Below are 18,565 nucleotides of genomic sequence, written 5' to 3' on the forward strand. Positions count from 1 at the left end.
TTCCTAGAGGTCCAGGGTGAATCTCCTTCAGCCACACCATGGACGACTGTGGTACTGAAGATGCGGCACTGAGGAGCGTCTGCAGCACATTTAGTCCGAGGAGTGAGGATGCTACAAAAAGCCAGGTAGCGTGCAGTGTGGAGGGACTGGAAGGTAGCACAGAGCAGTCTCGCCCTGGTGTAGATAGCAACCTGTAGTTTATGCATGGCATCCTGTTGTCACTACCGTGGTGCAAATGACCACAAGAGGGTGTGAGTTCTGAGTTCTGGGGTGAATAAGGAGGAATGAAACCAATGAAGCATTAATGGGGGGGTGGGCGGGACAGAGGCTATGATGAGGCAGGTCTAGCCTGTAAGTCCAGTGAACTTCCCACCCTGAACTGACCTAAGTTACCCTCCAGCAAGCATCCCCACCTGTGATTTCATATGTGCACTCAGATGTCACTGTGTCGCCTGTCACTTCATCTGGAAGCAGAGCATCAGTGTGGAACATCAGGGGCACCTGTCTTGAAAACTCAGGGCCACTGTTGTTGAGGGGACACCAGTCCTTTGCATAGGGTGGCATCTGATCAGATGACCTTCCCACTCCGTGCAAGTAGTTTAGCAGGGGAAGGTGTTTTGATTTGGGGCAGGGTAGACAACATGAAGAATGTGGCTTTGGGATTGGGACACCAAGTGGCCACATTCTGGGATTTTATCTGGGTAAGGTTGGTGTATTAGTCAGGGTTCTTTAGAGTCACAGAACTTACGGATAGTCTCTATATAGTAAAGGAATTTATTGATGACTTACAGTCTGCAGTCCAATTCCCAATAATGGTTCAGTAGTAGCTGTGAATGGAAGTCCAGGGGTCTAGCAGTTGCTGAGCCCCACATGGCAAGCAGGCAGAAGAGCGAGAGCTGACTCCCTTCTTCCAATGTCCTTATATGGTCCCCAGCAGAAGGTGTAGCCCAGATTAAAGGTGTGTGCCACCACACCTTTAATCCCAGATGANCTTGGACTCNGAGATCTCCCTGTCTTAATCTTCTGGATTCAATCACCACTGTGTCTCAAGATCTCCATACCAAGATCCAGATCAGAAACTTCTATCTCCCAACCTCCAGATTAGGTTCGCTGGTGAGCCTTCCAATTCTGGATTGTAGTTCATTTCAAATATAGTCAAGTTGACAACCAGGAATAGCCACTACAGTTGGGCTGGTGTGAGCATTGTGTATCGGGCATTCACAGAGGCCAGGGAAAGGAGAGAGGGATGAATAGAGCTTTGTCAACAAGAAACCTTTACACAGCCAAAATGGGCAAGAAGAGCTTTTCTCAGTGTCTAAAGGACACTTGTAGGTCATCCTTTAATCATTACTGTTAATCACACTACAGAGTAGTACATTAGCTTCTGAAAAGCATGGAGGAATTACTCCAAATCATTTAAAATATGTGTTCGAAGAAACACATCTGTGAATATAAATAAAAACATTATTTATAATATTACAAAAACCTGTAATTGATCCAAGCATCCATCACTTGGTGAATGGTGGTATATCCATACAATGGAACACTACTCAGCAACAAAAAAGGAATGGAATTCTAAATGTATATAGCAACATGCGTGGAAACTCAGAAGCATTGTATAAATCCAATTAGATGATACTCCAGTGTAGACAAAAGTAATCTGTGGTTATACAAAGCAGATGGGTGAATGTCTGGGGTTCAGCATGCAGGGGGTCAAAAAGGGAACTTTGTGGCGATCGCGTACTGACCTTGATTGTAGAAATGGTTGAATGGTTGTATACACTTGTCAAAACACTTAACTGTACGGGCAACAGGAGTGGATTTTAAGTGAGCTATATATCAAAGTATTTTTTAAAAGACTCATGTTTAAATGTAAGGCATCTATGCCATTCCTTATAAATTTTGTTATCAATAATGGCTTTCTTTTTTTCTGTTGGTAGGAAGGAGTTCAAGTTTCAAAACATGTAAAGTGATGTTTTAGATTATAATCTGTGCAAAATGGGGAATTGTTCAGATGCTCAGACTATTACTCCATTTTAATTCTTTCTAAACAGACCTCTGGATTCTATTATTTTTCCAAGGGCTTTGGAGACCTTTTAAAGTGCATGTTTTCCCAGGATTTTCCTGTACCTCTTTGGCAAGCTTCATACCTACATTGTTTCAAAAGTATAAATAACAGCAGAGGAGAGCTCTTTTTTTGGCATACTCCTTTGTCCTTTCCTGTTGTCCTGATTCTTTTATGTTAAATCAGTCTGCAGTTCCTGTCCCTTCTGCCTTTGAACTTAGAACATGGGCCCTCCATCCTTTGCAGACAGATCCAATGAAGAGAAAGCATACAGTGCCTGGCAGAAGCTGGGTAGGACAGAATGCGGGCATCTGCCTGCCCAGAGCGAGGGCAGCAAACTGTGGGAGCAAATTGCTACTTGATAAGCACGTTGGGTTTAGAAATCTGGGGTGTCACCCACCTGTGTCCTGTGCGGCAGTGCCTCTTCTTTCTCCCCCTCCTCCTCTTCCTCCTAATCTTCCTCCTCCTCCTTCTCTTCCTCTGGGTCCTGTGGAGTCAGCTACTTGAGAATCTCGTGGTCTAGGACCTCAAAATTTCACAGAGATCTGTCCTCATGACAAACTTAAAATAATAAAAGGTAACTATGTTTCTGAAGGTACCAGTCTCTTGCATGCTTAGGATTGAGTGTGTATTAGAGTGGGATAGTGAGTTTGTGGGGGAGGGGCGGGTGTGTGATAGTGTGTTCGGGTCTACGGCCAGGCTGTATGTGGTCTACAGTTGGTGGCCTGGACTTGCCCTTTTCCTAGAAAAAGCAGATCAGAAAGAACAGAGGCAGTTCTGGCCCAGCTTCTTGAAGATCACCTTCAACCCCTCAGCACTGACATCTGGTCTGATGGAGCCCAGGCTCTCCTGGGGACATGGTGTAGGTCAGGAGGCTTGGGTGTGTTACCCATCATGACCCTGATGAACCCTCTGTCTTTGGGGAGATAGCTTATTTTGTGAGTTTGGGGATCTCAGCTCTGAGTTGAGAATGCCATTTCACAGGGTGTGATACGTAACCCTGTCAAACTTCCATGAGGTTTACGGTCTCTGGGTGTGTCTGTGAAGGATTTTCTGGGTTAGGTTTACTAAGATGGGAAGAGCCACCTAACAGTCAATAAAAAGGAGACTGTGAACTGAGAGGGAGCGAGGCTTCTATGCTTCCTGGCGGCAGATGCAAACAGGCCTTGGGCTTCTGCCGCTGTGATTCTGATGGGACGGGCATCACCCTGTATCTGTGAGCCAAAATAAGGGCCCCCTTCCTTAAGTTGCTTCGTCAGGTACTTTATCACAACCAGAGGGCAAGTAATCACTGCAGAGGGATGTCTAGAACATTAGATGAGATGAGGGAGTGTGGTAGGCCTTTGTAAACCCTTCTCTGTTGGGAAGCTGGCTCTGGACCAGCTGCCATGGAGCCGAGTTGATGCCTGGTAACGCCCTGTGATGTCTGGTAACGCCCTGTTCATTTTGTAAATCCAGGGGACGGGGAGGGAACAAGGCCAGAATAATTTGCAATCACAGGTGCTGCTTTGTTAGCAACACAGCCTTTTTGAGATGGGGACAGTGTCCCTTCATTGCCTGGTTTGCTCTGCACTTCAGTTTCTTAATACACAGGCATGTGACTAGAATCACAGACCATGGCTGCCAGGCTCCGAGTAAATGTGCTCACTGGAGGCTCATTACCTGTGATTGCAGACACAGGGAGGAGATTTGACTGTGGAAATGGAGCTTGATGTGCTATTGAAATAACTTGGCAGGTCGGTAGAAAAGGCGGGGGTGGGTTGGGAGGTGGGGGGGGGCTTCCACAGTGATATCCCCTCCGCACACCGGTAGCAAGCAACATTGTACCATCTGATGAGAAATGCACTGTATTTTGTTCTGCTCTACAAATAAGCAAACCCCTATACTTACCACAAGGTAACGAAATTTTGGGGGTCATGATAAGTATTTTTTAAAAGCTTAATTGTATTATTGGTGTTCCAGCTTCGGACTTATTTCTGGTGCTCTCTATGTAGCCAGCAGCCTGGTCCCTGAGTGTAGATGTAGGCAGTGGGAGAAAGGAAACCATTATCCAGCTAATGCAAGGAAATCCTGCCAAGGAGCAAGAAAGACACCCCTCACCCCCTGGCCAATTACAGAAAATTGGTGTTTATAGGGAATTAAGTTGTCTGGTAATGATGCTTTCTCTTCCTTTGTCTGGTAGAGCCATCGTCAGAGCCATAAGTGAGAGAAAGCCAGAGTGTTTCTGGCCTCTGAGCTGAGGTGGTGATGCCGCTGGTAAGCACCCACCTTTGGGGGCTCAGCCGCATCGGGGAGCAGGATCGATCTTAGTTCCAGGAGATTAGCTGACCCTAAAATACAATGAAGCGAGTGAGCATGTGTTTATTCCAGCTTGCTGACTCTGCTTGCTATGTGGGAACTTGGTGTTCTGGTGTACAGCTGTCTGGTGTTAAAGATGACTTGGGTCTGGGTTGCAGCCCACATCGATCCTGGGAAACTCTCTTCCTATGTTGGGAACATTGAGAGGGTCCCAGGGAGGGACTCTAGTCTCACACAGTGCTGCCTTCTTATATCAGTTTATTTGTCCTGGATCTGCTCTCCCAAGGGAACAATGTCACGACACTTTCTAGGCACTGTCTACAGTGTGTAATCCATCTTCTCACCCGAAGAATGACATTGCATGTGACAGTCAGGAAGACATCTTTTGAAAACAGAGCTCTCCACGAGTGTAAGCCGTGACTGACGACACACTCGGTGACATTATCTGAGAGTTCATATTAGAGAGACAGTATTTGCATCTTTTAGGGGCCCATGTACCGCGGTAGAGCCGTGGCTTCCCTCCTTGAAGCCCTTTAGAGCACATCAGATGCCTCAGGGAACTGAATCACAGCGGCATAACTGGATTTTATTTGTCTTCCATCTCTCCTTTGTTTAGTCCGCTCTGTCCTTTATTTCCGAGTACTGGGGAAGATGGGAAACCTGGAAGATTTTGTATATCAGCAAACAGAAATAAATGAGAGGCCTGTGGGAAGAGAGAAGAGATTATATGAAACATATTCAAAGCAGGAGTCAGGAGAAGGGAATCTGAAAGTTGGCAGCCACCATCCCAAGGTTCGTCTTAAGGAATGACAGGCTCGGAGAGCGGAGCGCGGGGCTGTAGCATTTTTGGAAAATTCAAGTTAACACCAACGCTGCCCTTTCTTTGCTCGACGAGACATATGGCAGGGACAGATTTCTGTGATCCTCTGCAGTCGTGTGACATTGGCGCATTTGGCTCGTTTTTTTAAAAAAAAGGCTCAGCAAAGTCTTAGGAGACAGAATGCCTCTTTACCTCTCTCATCCTGCGGGCCCACGAGAAAGTTAATTCCTTTTTAACTTTTTGAGGCATACTGGTTTTACAAAACAGGAAACTGAAGGGTCTCTCGAATGACTGAGATGGACTAACCAGTCTGCAGAGTAGGTAGGGCAGGACAGGATGACTGGCAAAGGATGTGGTGAGGGCAGGGCGGCGGTGCTGCATGCCTGAGGCCTTGCATCGGATCCCCACGGGATGAGTTTAGGATCATCTGCAGGAGGACACCGCAGAGGACCAGCTACGAGAAAGCTTATGGCCCAAGTCAGAGCCCTGAGGTGCTTCTGTGCTGTACCTGTCCTGCATGCTGTAGAGTTCCAGGTCAGGATTCACTCACATGTGAGTACAGCAGTATGTGCTTGCTTTCCTGGAGCCAAGGAAAAGGCAGACAGCCTAAGAAGAGACTGAGTAATTAGGTTTATTTAGAAGGTGAGAGACAAATTGGCAGTGTGGATATCCAGGAGAACACAAATAGGTCTTTGTTTGTACCCTAGACCTTTAGAAATCATGGAGTCTGGGCACTCCTAGATTATTCTGTAGCCACAGGAGATTTGACCGACTTGTGCCAGACAGGCTCTATAATTGGATTCTTGGTGCCCACTGCATACTGCCTCCTTCCCAGCATCCCCGGCTCCATTTGGTTTTGTGTCTGCCATGTCACGACTGGACCACGTTTTCCCTTCTCTGGCTTCTTTGCGTTTCTTGGAGGACGGCTTGGGAGCAGCCCCTTGGCACACTGTGGTGTGCTCTGGGTGCTAGCCACGGCAGGACATCCGCCACAGGAAGAACTGCTATCCCTCTGCCCCCTCACCCTTGGCTGGTGGCCGTGCCACCTTCCAGCTGCCAGGGGGTTCAGTTCCTTGTCTTTGTCTATGGGGCGTGGTGGGGGGGGGAGAGGAGGGAACACTACCTCCTTGGCTCCCCATCTTCATTTGGAAGCCAAAGTCGCTCCTCCTCCGACAGGGCACTGTGTTGCCTAGGCCCGCAGGTGGCCGTGGGAAGATCAGGACGGGGCTGCTGCTGCTAGATGTGTGGTGACCTGGCAAGGGAGTGCGGGAGTGCCATTGCTTGTGGCTATGAGGGAGCTGTAGAAAGAGCATCTGTAGTTAGGCCCCATGCTGAAGAGCCCCTTTCCATGTCGTCTGTGAGACACTGGAGACTACAGAAGCTGCTTTTCTCTGGATTAACTGTCCCAGTCTCCTCTGGACTTTTATATTCTAGAAACCCACACTGCCCAAAGAAGGTCATTGGCAAATGTTGTAAAAGCCTGATTCCTCCTGGTGTAAGTGGAAAAGAGTGTATCTGCTTTCTTGCCTGCTTATGAAAGAACTAGAGGGTCCCCCGTTCATCTACATGGTCAATGTCCTACACCTAGCTGTGCTTTTTTTTTTTTTTTTTTAAAAAATTTTTTCTCTGGGAAAAGGGCACCAACGTTAAAATTTAATAAAGTTTGGTGTTTTTTTTTTTTTTTTTTTTTTTTTCCCCCAGGAAAAACAGAGGAACAGGGGAAAGGTTACCTTTTTTTTTTTTTTTTTTTTTTTCCTAAAATATCTTCAGGGGTTAGGAGAACAGGGTGGGGAAGGAGAGATGTGTTCTTCTGGTAACATTTTCAGACTACTCAGCTGAAGTTCTTTAAAGATAAGATTTGGTTGGTAGCCAGTGAGCTTTAGCGGCCCATCTTCTCAGCGGAGGACTTTGCCTTCACGGTCGGGTGGAATGAGGAAGCGTCCAAAGTTCTAAAAGTTCTTCTGGGCTCCGTGGGTGAGGAACCTGGCTTCCAGAGATGAGATGAGTCACCCGAGGGCCATTCAGAATCTGCTCTAGAATTCAGGATTCCTGACTCAAAAGTTTAACGTCCATCCCCACCCTCAGATGCGGTCGAGGCTGAGGAAGGGGGGAGGTGTCTGAGAACATTACTGTCTTGAAGTCAAGTGGCAGTCAGCTTGCTTGCTTGGCAAACAGGGAAGAAACCAAACAACCCGGCCTCACGTTTTCAGTCCCTTGTTCCTGGCAATAAATGAATGCTGTGCACGGAAATTGTCAAAAATGTGCCCTCCCATCCGAAGCCTGATTGGTCCTCTTGGTAACTGTTTGGTCTTCTTAGTTTTGGTTTTGTGAAGTCCCTCTCACTTTGCTTTTCTATCATGATCTACCTACAACATGAGGAAACACATCGACTTTTATATGCTTTCTTCTTAAACATGTTAACACATTAGCCCAAGGGAAGTACAGAAACTTAGTAACAGCCCTTGGGAAAGCGGCAAGTTTTAAACCCAGTACAGTGTTCCGGCTGTACCTTTGAGGCAAATGCTTGGTGTAGTAGTGGCGACTGTGGAGAATTTCTTTCTGAATGCTGTTGTGTATTCATCCTGCCTTGGCAAATATATCTTCGTCCCCCCCAGCCCCAGCATAGGCAGGCAGTGTATTTGTTCGGTGATACAGCAGTGGCTTAGCTGACCTTAAGTGCTTGCTGTGCAGTGTGCTGGGAAGCTTAGCTGGATACTGTTCATAACCTCTGCTAACGCTTGGACATTCATGTTGACTGGGTTTCAGGACATTTTCAGATAAAAAGAGGTGTGTATGTATGTGGTGTGGATGTATATGTGTGTGTGGTGTATAGGTGGTTTGGGTATATATGTGTGTGGTATATATGGGTGTATATGTGTGTGGTGTGATGTGTGTGTGTTGGGTATGATAGGTGTATGTGTGGGAGTATATATGTGTGTATGTGTGTGGTGTGGGTGTATATGTGTGTGAGTATGTGTGTGTGTGATGCGGGTGGTGTGGGTGTATATATGTGTGGTGTGTGTATGTATATATGTGGGGTGTGTGTGTGTGCGTGCGTGCGCATGCATGGTGTGTGTAGCTGGAAGTGGCCATGTGTGTTCAGGTAGCTTCCTCCGTCATCGTCCACCATTTGTGCAGAAAAGGTCCCTGATAGCACCCGGAGCTCACAGTTAGACCCACCAGCCAGTGAACCCCTGAATCTTCCCCAGTGTGGGGATTATAAGAGCACTGCCCCTCAGCTACCAGGCTTTTTACGTGACTGCTGAGCTCAGGTCCTCCAGAACTCAATGATATCCACTGCACCATCTCACAGCCTCTGAGGGGAACATTTTCGTTGCTTACGTGGGAATATAGTGGGAATGATTGGTTTTTCATACAGTGGTAAGAATAATTCCTGATGTCTCTGACATCGCCCTGCCATGTCTGAGGGTAGAGTAGGGATCTGTGGACTTTGGCATGGGGCAGTTTCTGGGCAGCGGGACGAGGATCTGGGCAGAGTGGAGCCGAGTGGTGGAATGTGCGAGCCAGTAGAGAGGGTTGGAGGAGCAGTGCCCTGGGAGTAGGAGATGCTGCACATGCCTGACTGGCACTTCCTAGCAGGTCCTCAACCCACACTTTCGCCATTATTCCCTGGGTCCCATGTGAGAGTGGTCTAGTGGCGGTCACTAGTGGAGATGAGCCCCTGGACACTCCTGTAACCCAGCTATGAGCTAGTGTCTAACCCTGGTCTCCATGCTGCTGGAAAGCCTGTCGGCCAGCTCTCGCCTTTACCTGCCACGACCTCTCTCTTGAAGGCAAATCACTAGCTCCACAGAGTATTTAGAAATATTTCTCACTTTTTTAAAGTTTTTTTTTTTTTTTTAAGAAGGTTGAACTGAAGTCAAAGGAATAGTCTAATGTACAGCAAAATATAATGACTCAGTTATAAAATGTCAAGATGATAATACAATAAATAAAAAGTTAATCCATTTTGGACTCCACTGTGTTGTTTGTGGAGAAATGTCATTGTGACAGAGTAGTTAAATCCCTACAGAGGGTTAGGAGTCAAGAAGGAGAGAAAAGAGGTAGGGGATGCTGCCTAGAAGACGGGAGACTTTCTAGGGTGCTGAGGCATGCAGTTCCCGAGGTGATTTTTAGCTTCTCTGACTGCACATTTCACATCTATGAGGGCTTAAGCACCTGGGTTACACAGGTGACCCGAATTGGAAGTGATGCCGATCCAAGATGGACCTGCGCTTGCTCTGTAAGTAGCGTTGTTGCCAACTAAGCCACAAGCCCTGCCTCACACTTCTTTACTGTGTTTTCCAAAAGACTTTATTTCTAGACCTTACTAGGACTTGGTCATTGTTTGTGCTAACACACACCAAAGAAGACGAAAGCCAGAAGAGGATGTTCCCCTCTGCCGTTGAGTTTCTGTCTGTGTCATAGCCTGGTCAGTCTTGAAGTGCCAACAAGTCATTCTGGTTCATTTTTCTTGCCCTTCTTTATTGGCTCTTGAGGTTTCCAGTGGTCAGTCTGTGCTTATAGCTTGAAGTCATTAACTTTGATCAAGACAGGAGGGATTTGAGAAGTCAAAGGACAGAGGAGAAAATCCAGAGCTAGCCAGAATCTTTGGTTTTCTAAAGAAACGAGCGAGAGAGAGGGAACGTTCCAGGAATCAATATACTAGCTCTGCCCTTCCCACCCTTGCCTAATTAAAGTGGCTTCTCCCTATACTATTGCTCCTCTGGCTGGCATTGGGAATATTCTTAGGCTGTCAGGTTCCATTCTGGAATTAAAAATGTATAATTCTTTTTAACATTTTTGTGTTTTAGCTTTAAAGTCAAATAACATAAATGAATCCGATATACTTTTTGATTGTCTTTTGGTTTCTTGCTGCCAAGGACACCTCACCGTGGCATTTGTGTCCAGCTGGCAGTGAGAGTAGACTCACCACAGGTCACCTTTAGAACACTGGGCTGCTCAGCTATTCCAGTTCTGTTGGAAGTGTGGTGCACGGGGCCCCCAGCATGCCCTGGAAGTGTGAGCCTGAGGTGAGTCTACCCGCACAGCCTTTCTCTGGTTTGCAAGAGTCACCGGGGTCAGCTGGAATCTGCAGTCTCGCTGAGGTGATGTTTATGCGAACTTTTTGTCAAAACCAGATAAACCTGTGTCACTTGCAACACTACGCACATCGGCCCTAGCTTGGGGACAGTGGGTGGTTCTACTCTAAAATGGTTTTTCCGAGACTCGACTATGTGTAGACTACCTAGAAATGAGTATGATTGTAATTATGATGAATAAGAGCTTATTTTCTTTTAAAGAAGGTAATTGAAATTTTAGTTTCAACTGACATGTCTAATCTCTTCTATAAACAGATCGAATTTTAGTTTGAGAAAGGATCCTGGATAGTCCAGGGTGTCCTTGGACTCAATAACGAGACAGAGATGACTGTGAAGTGTTATCCCTTGTGTGAGTGATGATCTTACAGGAGAGTGGCACCACATCCAGTTTATATGGTATTGGACAGGTAAGGGGGAAGCACGCTACCAACTGAGCTCGAGTCCTAGCCCTTAAAAAAGTCTGCAGGTGTTCGTTACATGACCCAAGCTGGCCTGGAACGCACTATTGTGCCTCTCAAATGCTGGTATTATAGGTATGCTTGCCATCATGGCTAGAAATATGAAAGTGTATTCATTCCGTAGACAAATCACTAATGAAAGAAAATCACAGTGTCTAGCCAACTGTCACATACCGTGGATACTCCGATCTTTATATAGGTGGGTGGGAACCCTCATTCATTTTGATTGGGGTTTGTCGAGTAACAGGAACCTGCAGAGGATGTCGTCATCGTTTTCTGATTTGTAGATGGCTGCTCTTTACACTGCTGATGAAGCTCAGGGTTCACTCCGCAGCCTTTGCCTTCCGGATAGGACTGAACTGTCCTAAGCTGGGAGTAGAGCAGCCCCTGAGAAGCCTAGTAGGGAGAGAGCTGTGCGTGAAAGCTGCCAGCTGAACTCACTCCACATAATCTTCTTGGCTGCCTTGTTTTCTTAATGGTTTGAGTGGGGAAACCAATAACAATGTTAGTTTGAAGAAGCAGTTAAAAAATAACCAAACTTAACTGAAAACGAAGTCCCGGTCTTTGTTAAACATTCGTTTATTTGGCTTGCTTTCTGTCCAGTCTCTCTGAAAACAGAACCATGAGTCCTTTCTGTTTAGCTGATCTGCTTGCTGCTAACCCAGTGCCCTTGATAGCTCAAGTCCACGGTCTGAGGTCGGTGTGAAAGTGCTGTGCCTACACCAGCTTTGCCACGGAGGCCAGGCCGGGAACTGTCTTCCGTGTGCAGTGAGGTTGTGTCGGTCCTGAAGCCGGGGAAGAGGGCTTAAGGATGGTAGAGGAGGCCAGAGTGAAGGGAATGGCACAGCCAGCTTGGGGCCTCCAGGGAGGGGGTGGGGCGTGGATGCTGGTGATTGGGAGTTGGGCGTGGGGGCGGGGCGCAGGTGCCAGTGTGGAGGAGTCTCTCCTCCCTGCCCAAGCGTCATTGCTCTTTATTTCCTTGCCATCAATAATGACATCGGAGCTGGAACAGAGGATACATTCCGTGTTTCGGATGCACCCACAAGTAAGAAGCAGCCTTTGCCACCTGCCAGCCGGCATATGGAGGGTCCCAGCCGGCATATGGAGGGTCCGTGCATGTCTTCAGGAAGCATCAGACCTTTGGTTCAGCAGAGCTGGTGTCTGGGTGGGAGGTGAGGAAGGAAGGCAGGCTGATACTACTACCTGACGGAGGAGTGCGGCGTCATTTTCCCTCACTTCTGTAGTCAATTGGCTCCTAGTTCAAGGGCAAAAATTGGAAAGAGTGTTCGGCTATGCAGGCCAGCCATACTCTGTTCTTCCTTGGGAGAGACAGCCACAGGCGGCCCATCCCGTTGCTGTAGCTCACCTGCCTTATCTGCTTAGCATTAGACTCAGAGAACTTTCCAAGTACAAAGGAACCATTCTCAGGTTCCAAGACTGGAAAGGACTTGGAACTGTCGTTTTAAAATTTCACTTTATTTATTATTTATTGTTTTAAACATCTTATCCCTGAAGCCCAGCACAGGGGCCGGCAGAGTATAAATGCTAATAGAAAAAAAAAAAAAAAAGCAGTTCAGGCCTGGTTTGCCTTAGACTAGATGAGCTGAGAGTCGCTCTAGGATTATTTTCTCTTATCGAAGTGTAAGTATTTGGGGGTGGGATGTGAGTGGACTCCCTCACAGCTGTCAGAGATAAAGTGTGGGGGTGTCTGCTCACGTTGCAAGTCCCTGTCTCAGGAGGAGGTTTTGTGAGATTTGGGCTGCCTCCTGACCGTACAGCTTTGCATAATTGATTAACCAAGGATGGCTGTTTGTATTCCCTTCCTAAAATAAATTCCACTTTTTAATTAACTCTCCAGAATTAATAAGTGCCAAAACCGCAGGATGTGTGTTGAATCTTGTGATTCGATGTGATGAAGGCAGCTCCCAGGGAAACCATGTCTAACTTATGATTTTGAGTCTGTGAAGGTAGTCTTAGTTCTTGAGCTGGTAAATAGCTCTCTAGAAGGAGTTAATGCCCGCTGACCTTCGAGTGGGCCAAGCGCCATGCTATGCCTAGGGCATCTCAGCCACTCCCTTTGGTTAGCTCTTTATATGAACCCAGTACCTATCTGAGTGGCAGAGCCTTTGCCTATAACCGAGGGATGGGTTGGGGTAGGGAGTTGGGTTCCCTCCGCAGAACCTCAGGAACTGGCGCATCGTGGTACACACCTGCTACATGAACTGGGTATGGTGGTGCACACCTGTGAACCCAGTTCATGGGAGCGGAAGCAGGAAGATTGGAAGCAGAGGTTCAAGGTTATCCTCAGCCAGCCTGGATTATACAAATCTAAAATTAGCTTTGTGATAATCTGTATCTCCACAGTGAAGCCGTTTGCCAAGTTGACGCTGTCAGTGTCTAGCAGCCCTGAATTTGATCTGCAAGACCAGACTCTCAAAACAGTGTTCCTCCAAACCAGGCCACTCCCCTCTGCCACTCCCCTCTGCCACTACCCCCTACCCCCTTTGTATCTTCAGGTTGTCTTTACTACAGCATCCTCTCTCAAGTCCACTGTGGACTCTCTGGTCAGACGTGCTAAATATGGTGAGTTTGTTGGTATAGGAAAGGTCCCAAATAAGTGGCTCCTAATATAGAACCCAACTTAAGAAAGTCTTTAGGCAGATGCCATCACTTGTATAACGGTAGGTCATGGTCCTTGGAGTCAATGTTGGATCATTCTGTGCCTGTGTGTTTCGTAGAAGCAGAAACCTAGAGCCGCAAAGCCAAGCAGGGAGGTTGTTGGAGCCTCACAGGGAGAGCACAGCTAAGTGTTCTGGTGGGCAGGCTCTTGGGAAACAGGAAGACAGAAAAAATTTCAAGTGAGTAGCACCCCCACAACTTCCAAAGGAGAGGAGAAGTCTTCACCGGAGTCCCAAACTGGTGATCCGGTGGCTGTTCCCTGAATGAGCAGAAATCCAAAAGGAGGCAGACGGGGTATGGGTTTTCAAATTGGACTTTAATTTTTACTTTCAAATAGACTTTAAAGCAGTTTTCTATAGCTTTATGAATGAGGAAGGTTCAATGAAGTGTCGTAAGTGAATAAATAGGTGTTAAAAGTCGTTAGACATGACTGTGTGGCCATCATGGATGGCCTGCTGTGATGAATGCACACCTAGGTTATTTTCATTTTTTCATTAAAAAGTAAAATGTGTTCCTATTGTAACAAGAAAGGCCAAGTATTAGGGGCAGAGGAAGGACTGAATGCAGGTAACTGACATGAGTTATGAAAGAGGATACAAAGCTAATCGCTTTGCTAGTTCTAATTCTGTGGTGGATTTTCTTCTTTTCAGTGGTAAGTGTATGAAACAGATTTGATGTCGAAGTCTTAATAACACTGGAAAAGTCGATTGTGCCTATAAGTCGTGAAACAAAGAAGAAAGCAATACTTTCTGATTTTTTTTTTATCCTCTTGTAAAAAATGATGCAAGCCTCCAGAAGGTGATAAAACACTGTAGCCCTTCTGAGATGGAGAGGAAATATAATAAGCTGATACTTGAACGTAGCATTGAGTATCAGGGTGTTTTAGTTTCTGTGGAAACAGAAAAAGTTTTCAGAATATCGTGTAGCTGTGTAATATGTTGAATATTTAAGGGAGGGGGAAGCCTTTAAGGAGATTTTTATTTAGCTTTAATTGTTTTCTTTTCCGTTCTTTTTCTTTATCTTTTATTTATTTATTTATTATTATTATTATTATTATTATTTTTATTTTTTGTTTTGTTTTGTTTTTTGAGACAGGGTTTCTCTGTGTAGCCCTGGCTGTCCTGGAACTCACTCTGTATACCAGGCTGGCCTCGAACTCAGAAATCCGCCTGCCTTCGCCTCCTGAGTGCTGGGATTAAAGGTGTGCACCACCACACCCAGCCTCTTTTTCTTTTTCTTTTTCTTTTTCTTTTTCTTTTTCTTTTTCTTTTTCTTTTTCTTTTTCTTTTTCTTTTTCTTTTTCTTTTTCTTTTCTTTCTTTCTTTTTTATGAGAGATTGTTATTGTTGAGAATTAAGAAAGAAAACTGATGAAATATTATTCCTGATCCTCTGGACAAATCTAAGGAAACAAAGGAATTACTGCCTGAACCCCTTGTGGTTCTGACTGGCCAGGACAGACTTAGCATGAGAAAACAGGTAGGAGAGCTAGGGAAGCTGGTCCCCAAGGCTCCCACACTGCCCTGATGGCATCTGTCAAGGGCTCAGTGCTGAGGGATTAGCAGTGATAGTGTCTCCTCGGACTGACAGTGACAAGCTGTTTCTTCTCCCCGGCCAACTAAAAATGAACTCCCTGGCCAACTGTGGATATACACTCAAGTCTTCAGTGACATTTTAGAAAATCTGCATATATGCACAAGAAAGGTCTGAGAAATTTTTGAGAGCTTAAGATTATCCCGAAGCTTTATAAAAGTGTTTTCTGTGATTTTTGTTTTCTGAATATTTGTATCCCTGCCTGTATGCTATCATGCTTAATTTGCACTGTATCACTATGTCCGAGAAGCCCCTATCAGAGACTGTCCCTGTCATCCTGTGAGCTGTGTTTGTCACCGCTCTGTGGACAGGAGTGTTCCCAGGAGACCCACTCTGCAATGCTTGGACTTAGGCTCCTGGGAGAGGGTTCAATCAAGATCGATGAAGGATAACTATTTAAGACCGGTCAGGAATGAGCCCAACCCATTGCACAGAGAGACTGCTGGTGCAGAGAGGGGAATCGCCTGTAGCAGAACTCAGCTCCGGGAAGGTGAAGTCTGCCCATTGTTAACTGTTGAGACCTCAGGATGGCCTTGGTAGACGTTAGTTCAGCTTCAGTGAGGAGGTGGAAATACAGGCTACACCTTTAAAGGTTTGAGACTTTGGCTGTTTAGGGTGACAAGGATTACCTTAGGGATTAATGAATTAAGAGAGGTGGAAAGCTAAAGCCATCCTGTCCTTTCTGCACCATTCAGTTCCATTGAACGCATACTTTCCCAGGCTGAATGGACCATTTGCCTTGGCGGAAACCCACGGCCTTTTAAAATGATGACATCGGGCCAGTTCTGTAACTATGATTTATGCTCGAGTCTGTACACCGTGGGTCAGATTAATTCAGCGCTGCCCTTAGGGACGCAGTTGTTGAAGAACTGCTATCCCCACCCCCAGCAGCTGTGTTAATGGTCTACTGCTGCCCGAGAGCCCATGTTCTTAAGGTACCAAAGTGCTTTTGTGTTCGCTGCAGTATTATTTTAAATCACAGGCACACTTTGGAGATAATCGCCACTCACATTTTGCTTAAAAGAGTAAGACAAGCCAGCCCGAGGACCAGAATGCTTGGTACTGATGCTGCTTGCTGGTCGTTGGTGGGAGATAGGAGATCAGTATTTAACAGATGGAGAATTCTCAGTCTTGTCAATCAAAGCAGTATTACATGGGTGTTTCCACACCATTTGAAGTGATGATTTAAATTCATTTCTAGTTGTGAGCTGTGTGAGAGTGGATGCCCTGGGCTTTGAAAGCTGCTCTTTCTCCACATGGTGGTTTAAACCACAGAAGATGTTGGTGAGGAAAAGCGTTCCTGAGATGTCTTGTCTTGTCTTTTCTTTTTTAAAATTTTTTAAAAAAATATTTATTTATTTATTATTTATAAATACACTGCCGCTGTCTTCAGATGCACCAGAAGAGGGCATCAGATCTCATTACGGGTGGTTGTGAGCCACCATGTGGTTGCTGGGATTTGAACTCAGGATTTCTGGAAGAGCAGTCAGTGCTCTTAACCGCTGAGCCATCTCTCCAGCCCTTCTTTTCTTTTCCTTTCTTTTCTTTTTTCAACAAGTGTTTTGTTTGTTTTTTGTTGTTGTTCCCCCCCCCTTCCCCGAGAGGCAGAGTTTCTCTGTGTAGCCCTGGCTGTCCTGGAACTCACTCTGTAGACCAGGCTGGCCTCAAACTCAGAAATCCGCCTGCCTCTGCCTCCCAAGGGCTGGGATTAAAGGCGTGCACCACCACCGCCCGTGGAGATGTATTTTCTTAACTGTGTTTCTCCTCGTACCTCCAGGTCAGAACAAAGGAGAAATCTCTAATCTGAAAGGTAGAGGCACATTGGTGTGCGTCCTCCAAGACTCCTTCCCTCACAGGCAAGACCGTGGATCCTTTCCTCTGGGGAAGGGTGGGTGATTGGATCAGCCCAGACAAAAACAACATATGGTTCATTTTAGGAGGACTTGGGGACAGATGGCAACCTATAGGCTAATTATGCAGCGGGCAACATTCTTTAAACAAATCACGGCTCTTGTGGTATGGTTTTTACTCATGAGGTGACAGTCTGAACTGTTTATTGTCACACCAGGTAAACATGTGCCAGGTGAATGAGGGAAGGGGCTACCCGAGGGAACATAGTTATGGCGAGTTTCCATTTGCATCTTGATCTTCCTGGCCAAAAGAACAAAGAAAGTCAGGAAATTCTCAGAATATGACAAACCTCCAGGTCAGGGTAGGGCGTAGCCCAGTGGCACACTGGGGGGGGGGGGGCTAGTGTGTAAGGCCCTGGATCCAGCCCCCTACCAGCAAACAGATCACCATAGCCATCATGCTAGGGGCTGTTTCCTTGCAGGAGATTACCTGTGTCAACCTTCTTTTGCTCACTCGGAATGGAATGTTTCCAGCGTCCCTGCCATCAGAAAGCAGGTTGTCGGAGCAGTGTGTCAGGCTTTGGATGAGCGAGGTGGGCAGGTCGCCCCTTCAGAGTTCTGCCCTGGCTCCTTCCTGCCCAATCCCGTGCCAGCACATTCAAGGTCGCTGTCACCCACTCCTCCTTCACGCTCCTCTTCCTCACTTAAATGTTCTTCACCGGCCTTTTAACTCTCTGCGGTATGGGTTTTGTTTTAAGTTCCATTATTGAGTGTCTCCTTCCATGAGGGTTCCTTCACCAGGACAAGGGGCTCAGCCTGTCCTCTGCCAGTGACAGGGCTTTGTGTTTGCAGAGGTAAGGGAGGGGTCCATTAAAACTTTGCACCCCAACCTTTTTCCTTCCCGGTTTGTAGGCATGCCATGCGGGCCCGGTGTGCATTGGTCACGGGCTCTGATGGCTGGTCCCACCCTGTCCTTGAGAACAGATTAGGGGCTCATTGTAATGTCTGCAACGTCCAGACCCACTCTCTGATGCAGGCTTGTATTTGGACTGAATGAGCCAACTGACTCAGCTCAGGAGATGGTCAGGAGCCAGGCTTGTTCCTGGCCAGCAGCCTGAATGGTGGGTGGTTTCCTGTCCATCCTGTTACATAGGTTCAACCTAAGGGTTGTGGCCATGGTTTGAATCCAGGTCCGACTGGTGTTCAGCTTGGCTCTACCAGGAGTGGCTGCCTACTTTACACACAGGATTCCTGTTTCAGTGTTAACTTTCTTACGTCTCACAAAACCACAGTACATGTATGTTTTTACTTACATGATTGAGAAACTATGAAAAGGTGCAACTGATAGCTTAGTAGTGCTTTTAGAATAGTTTTACTAATATTCTAAATTAGAGAAATAGCCCAGCACAGTGGGTTGGAGACCTTCTCTGGAGTCGTGTTTGCCAGCCCTACAAGGGCTCTGATGGCCCATGGCCACCTCTAATCCATTGTGACCTCCATCTCTTGAGAAGCTCCCCTCTTCGTACAATGAATGCTAGCTCATCTCTCCCCTGGCTAGCTGGCTAGCTGGCTAGCTTTGATTTTGTTGGGGCTGTCTGGCCAGCTCGCTTTCTATCCTTGAGTTTGTTGCTTTATAAAGAGCCCCTGGTTTGAACGTAGCCATCAGACCATAATCCGTTAGGATGAGGGATGTGGGCGGATG

General features: G+C 46.5%; 1 protein-coding gene across 2 annotated transcripts in view; it reads left to right on the forward strand.

Moving 5' to 3' along the window:
* The window catches only part of Tspan5 (tetraspanin 5), a 164,204-nt gene that overhangs the window by 53,921 nt on the left and 91,718 nt on the right, over positions 1-18,565 (forward strand). The window contains exon 1 of one of the 2 annotated variants that reach the window (XM_029537932.1): positions 11,731-11,788. The exons of the other annotated variant lie outside the window; for it this stretch is intronic. Coding sequence (XP_029393792.1) covers positions 11,735-11,788 — 54 coding nt within the window. The 5' untranslated portion in view covers positions 11,731-11,734. Of the gene's footprint in view, positions 1-11,730; positions 11,789-18,565 lie in introns of those variants that run through there. 2 annotated transcript variants of the gene reach the window in all.

The sequence above is a fragment of the Mus pahari genome, chromosome 4, assembly GCF_900095145.1.
Source record: "Mus pahari chromosome 4, PAHARI_EIJ_v1.1, whole genome shotgun sequence".
NCBI classification, from domain to species: domain Eukaryota; kingdom Metazoa; phylum Chordata; class Mammalia; order Rodentia; family Muridae; genus Mus; species Mus pahari.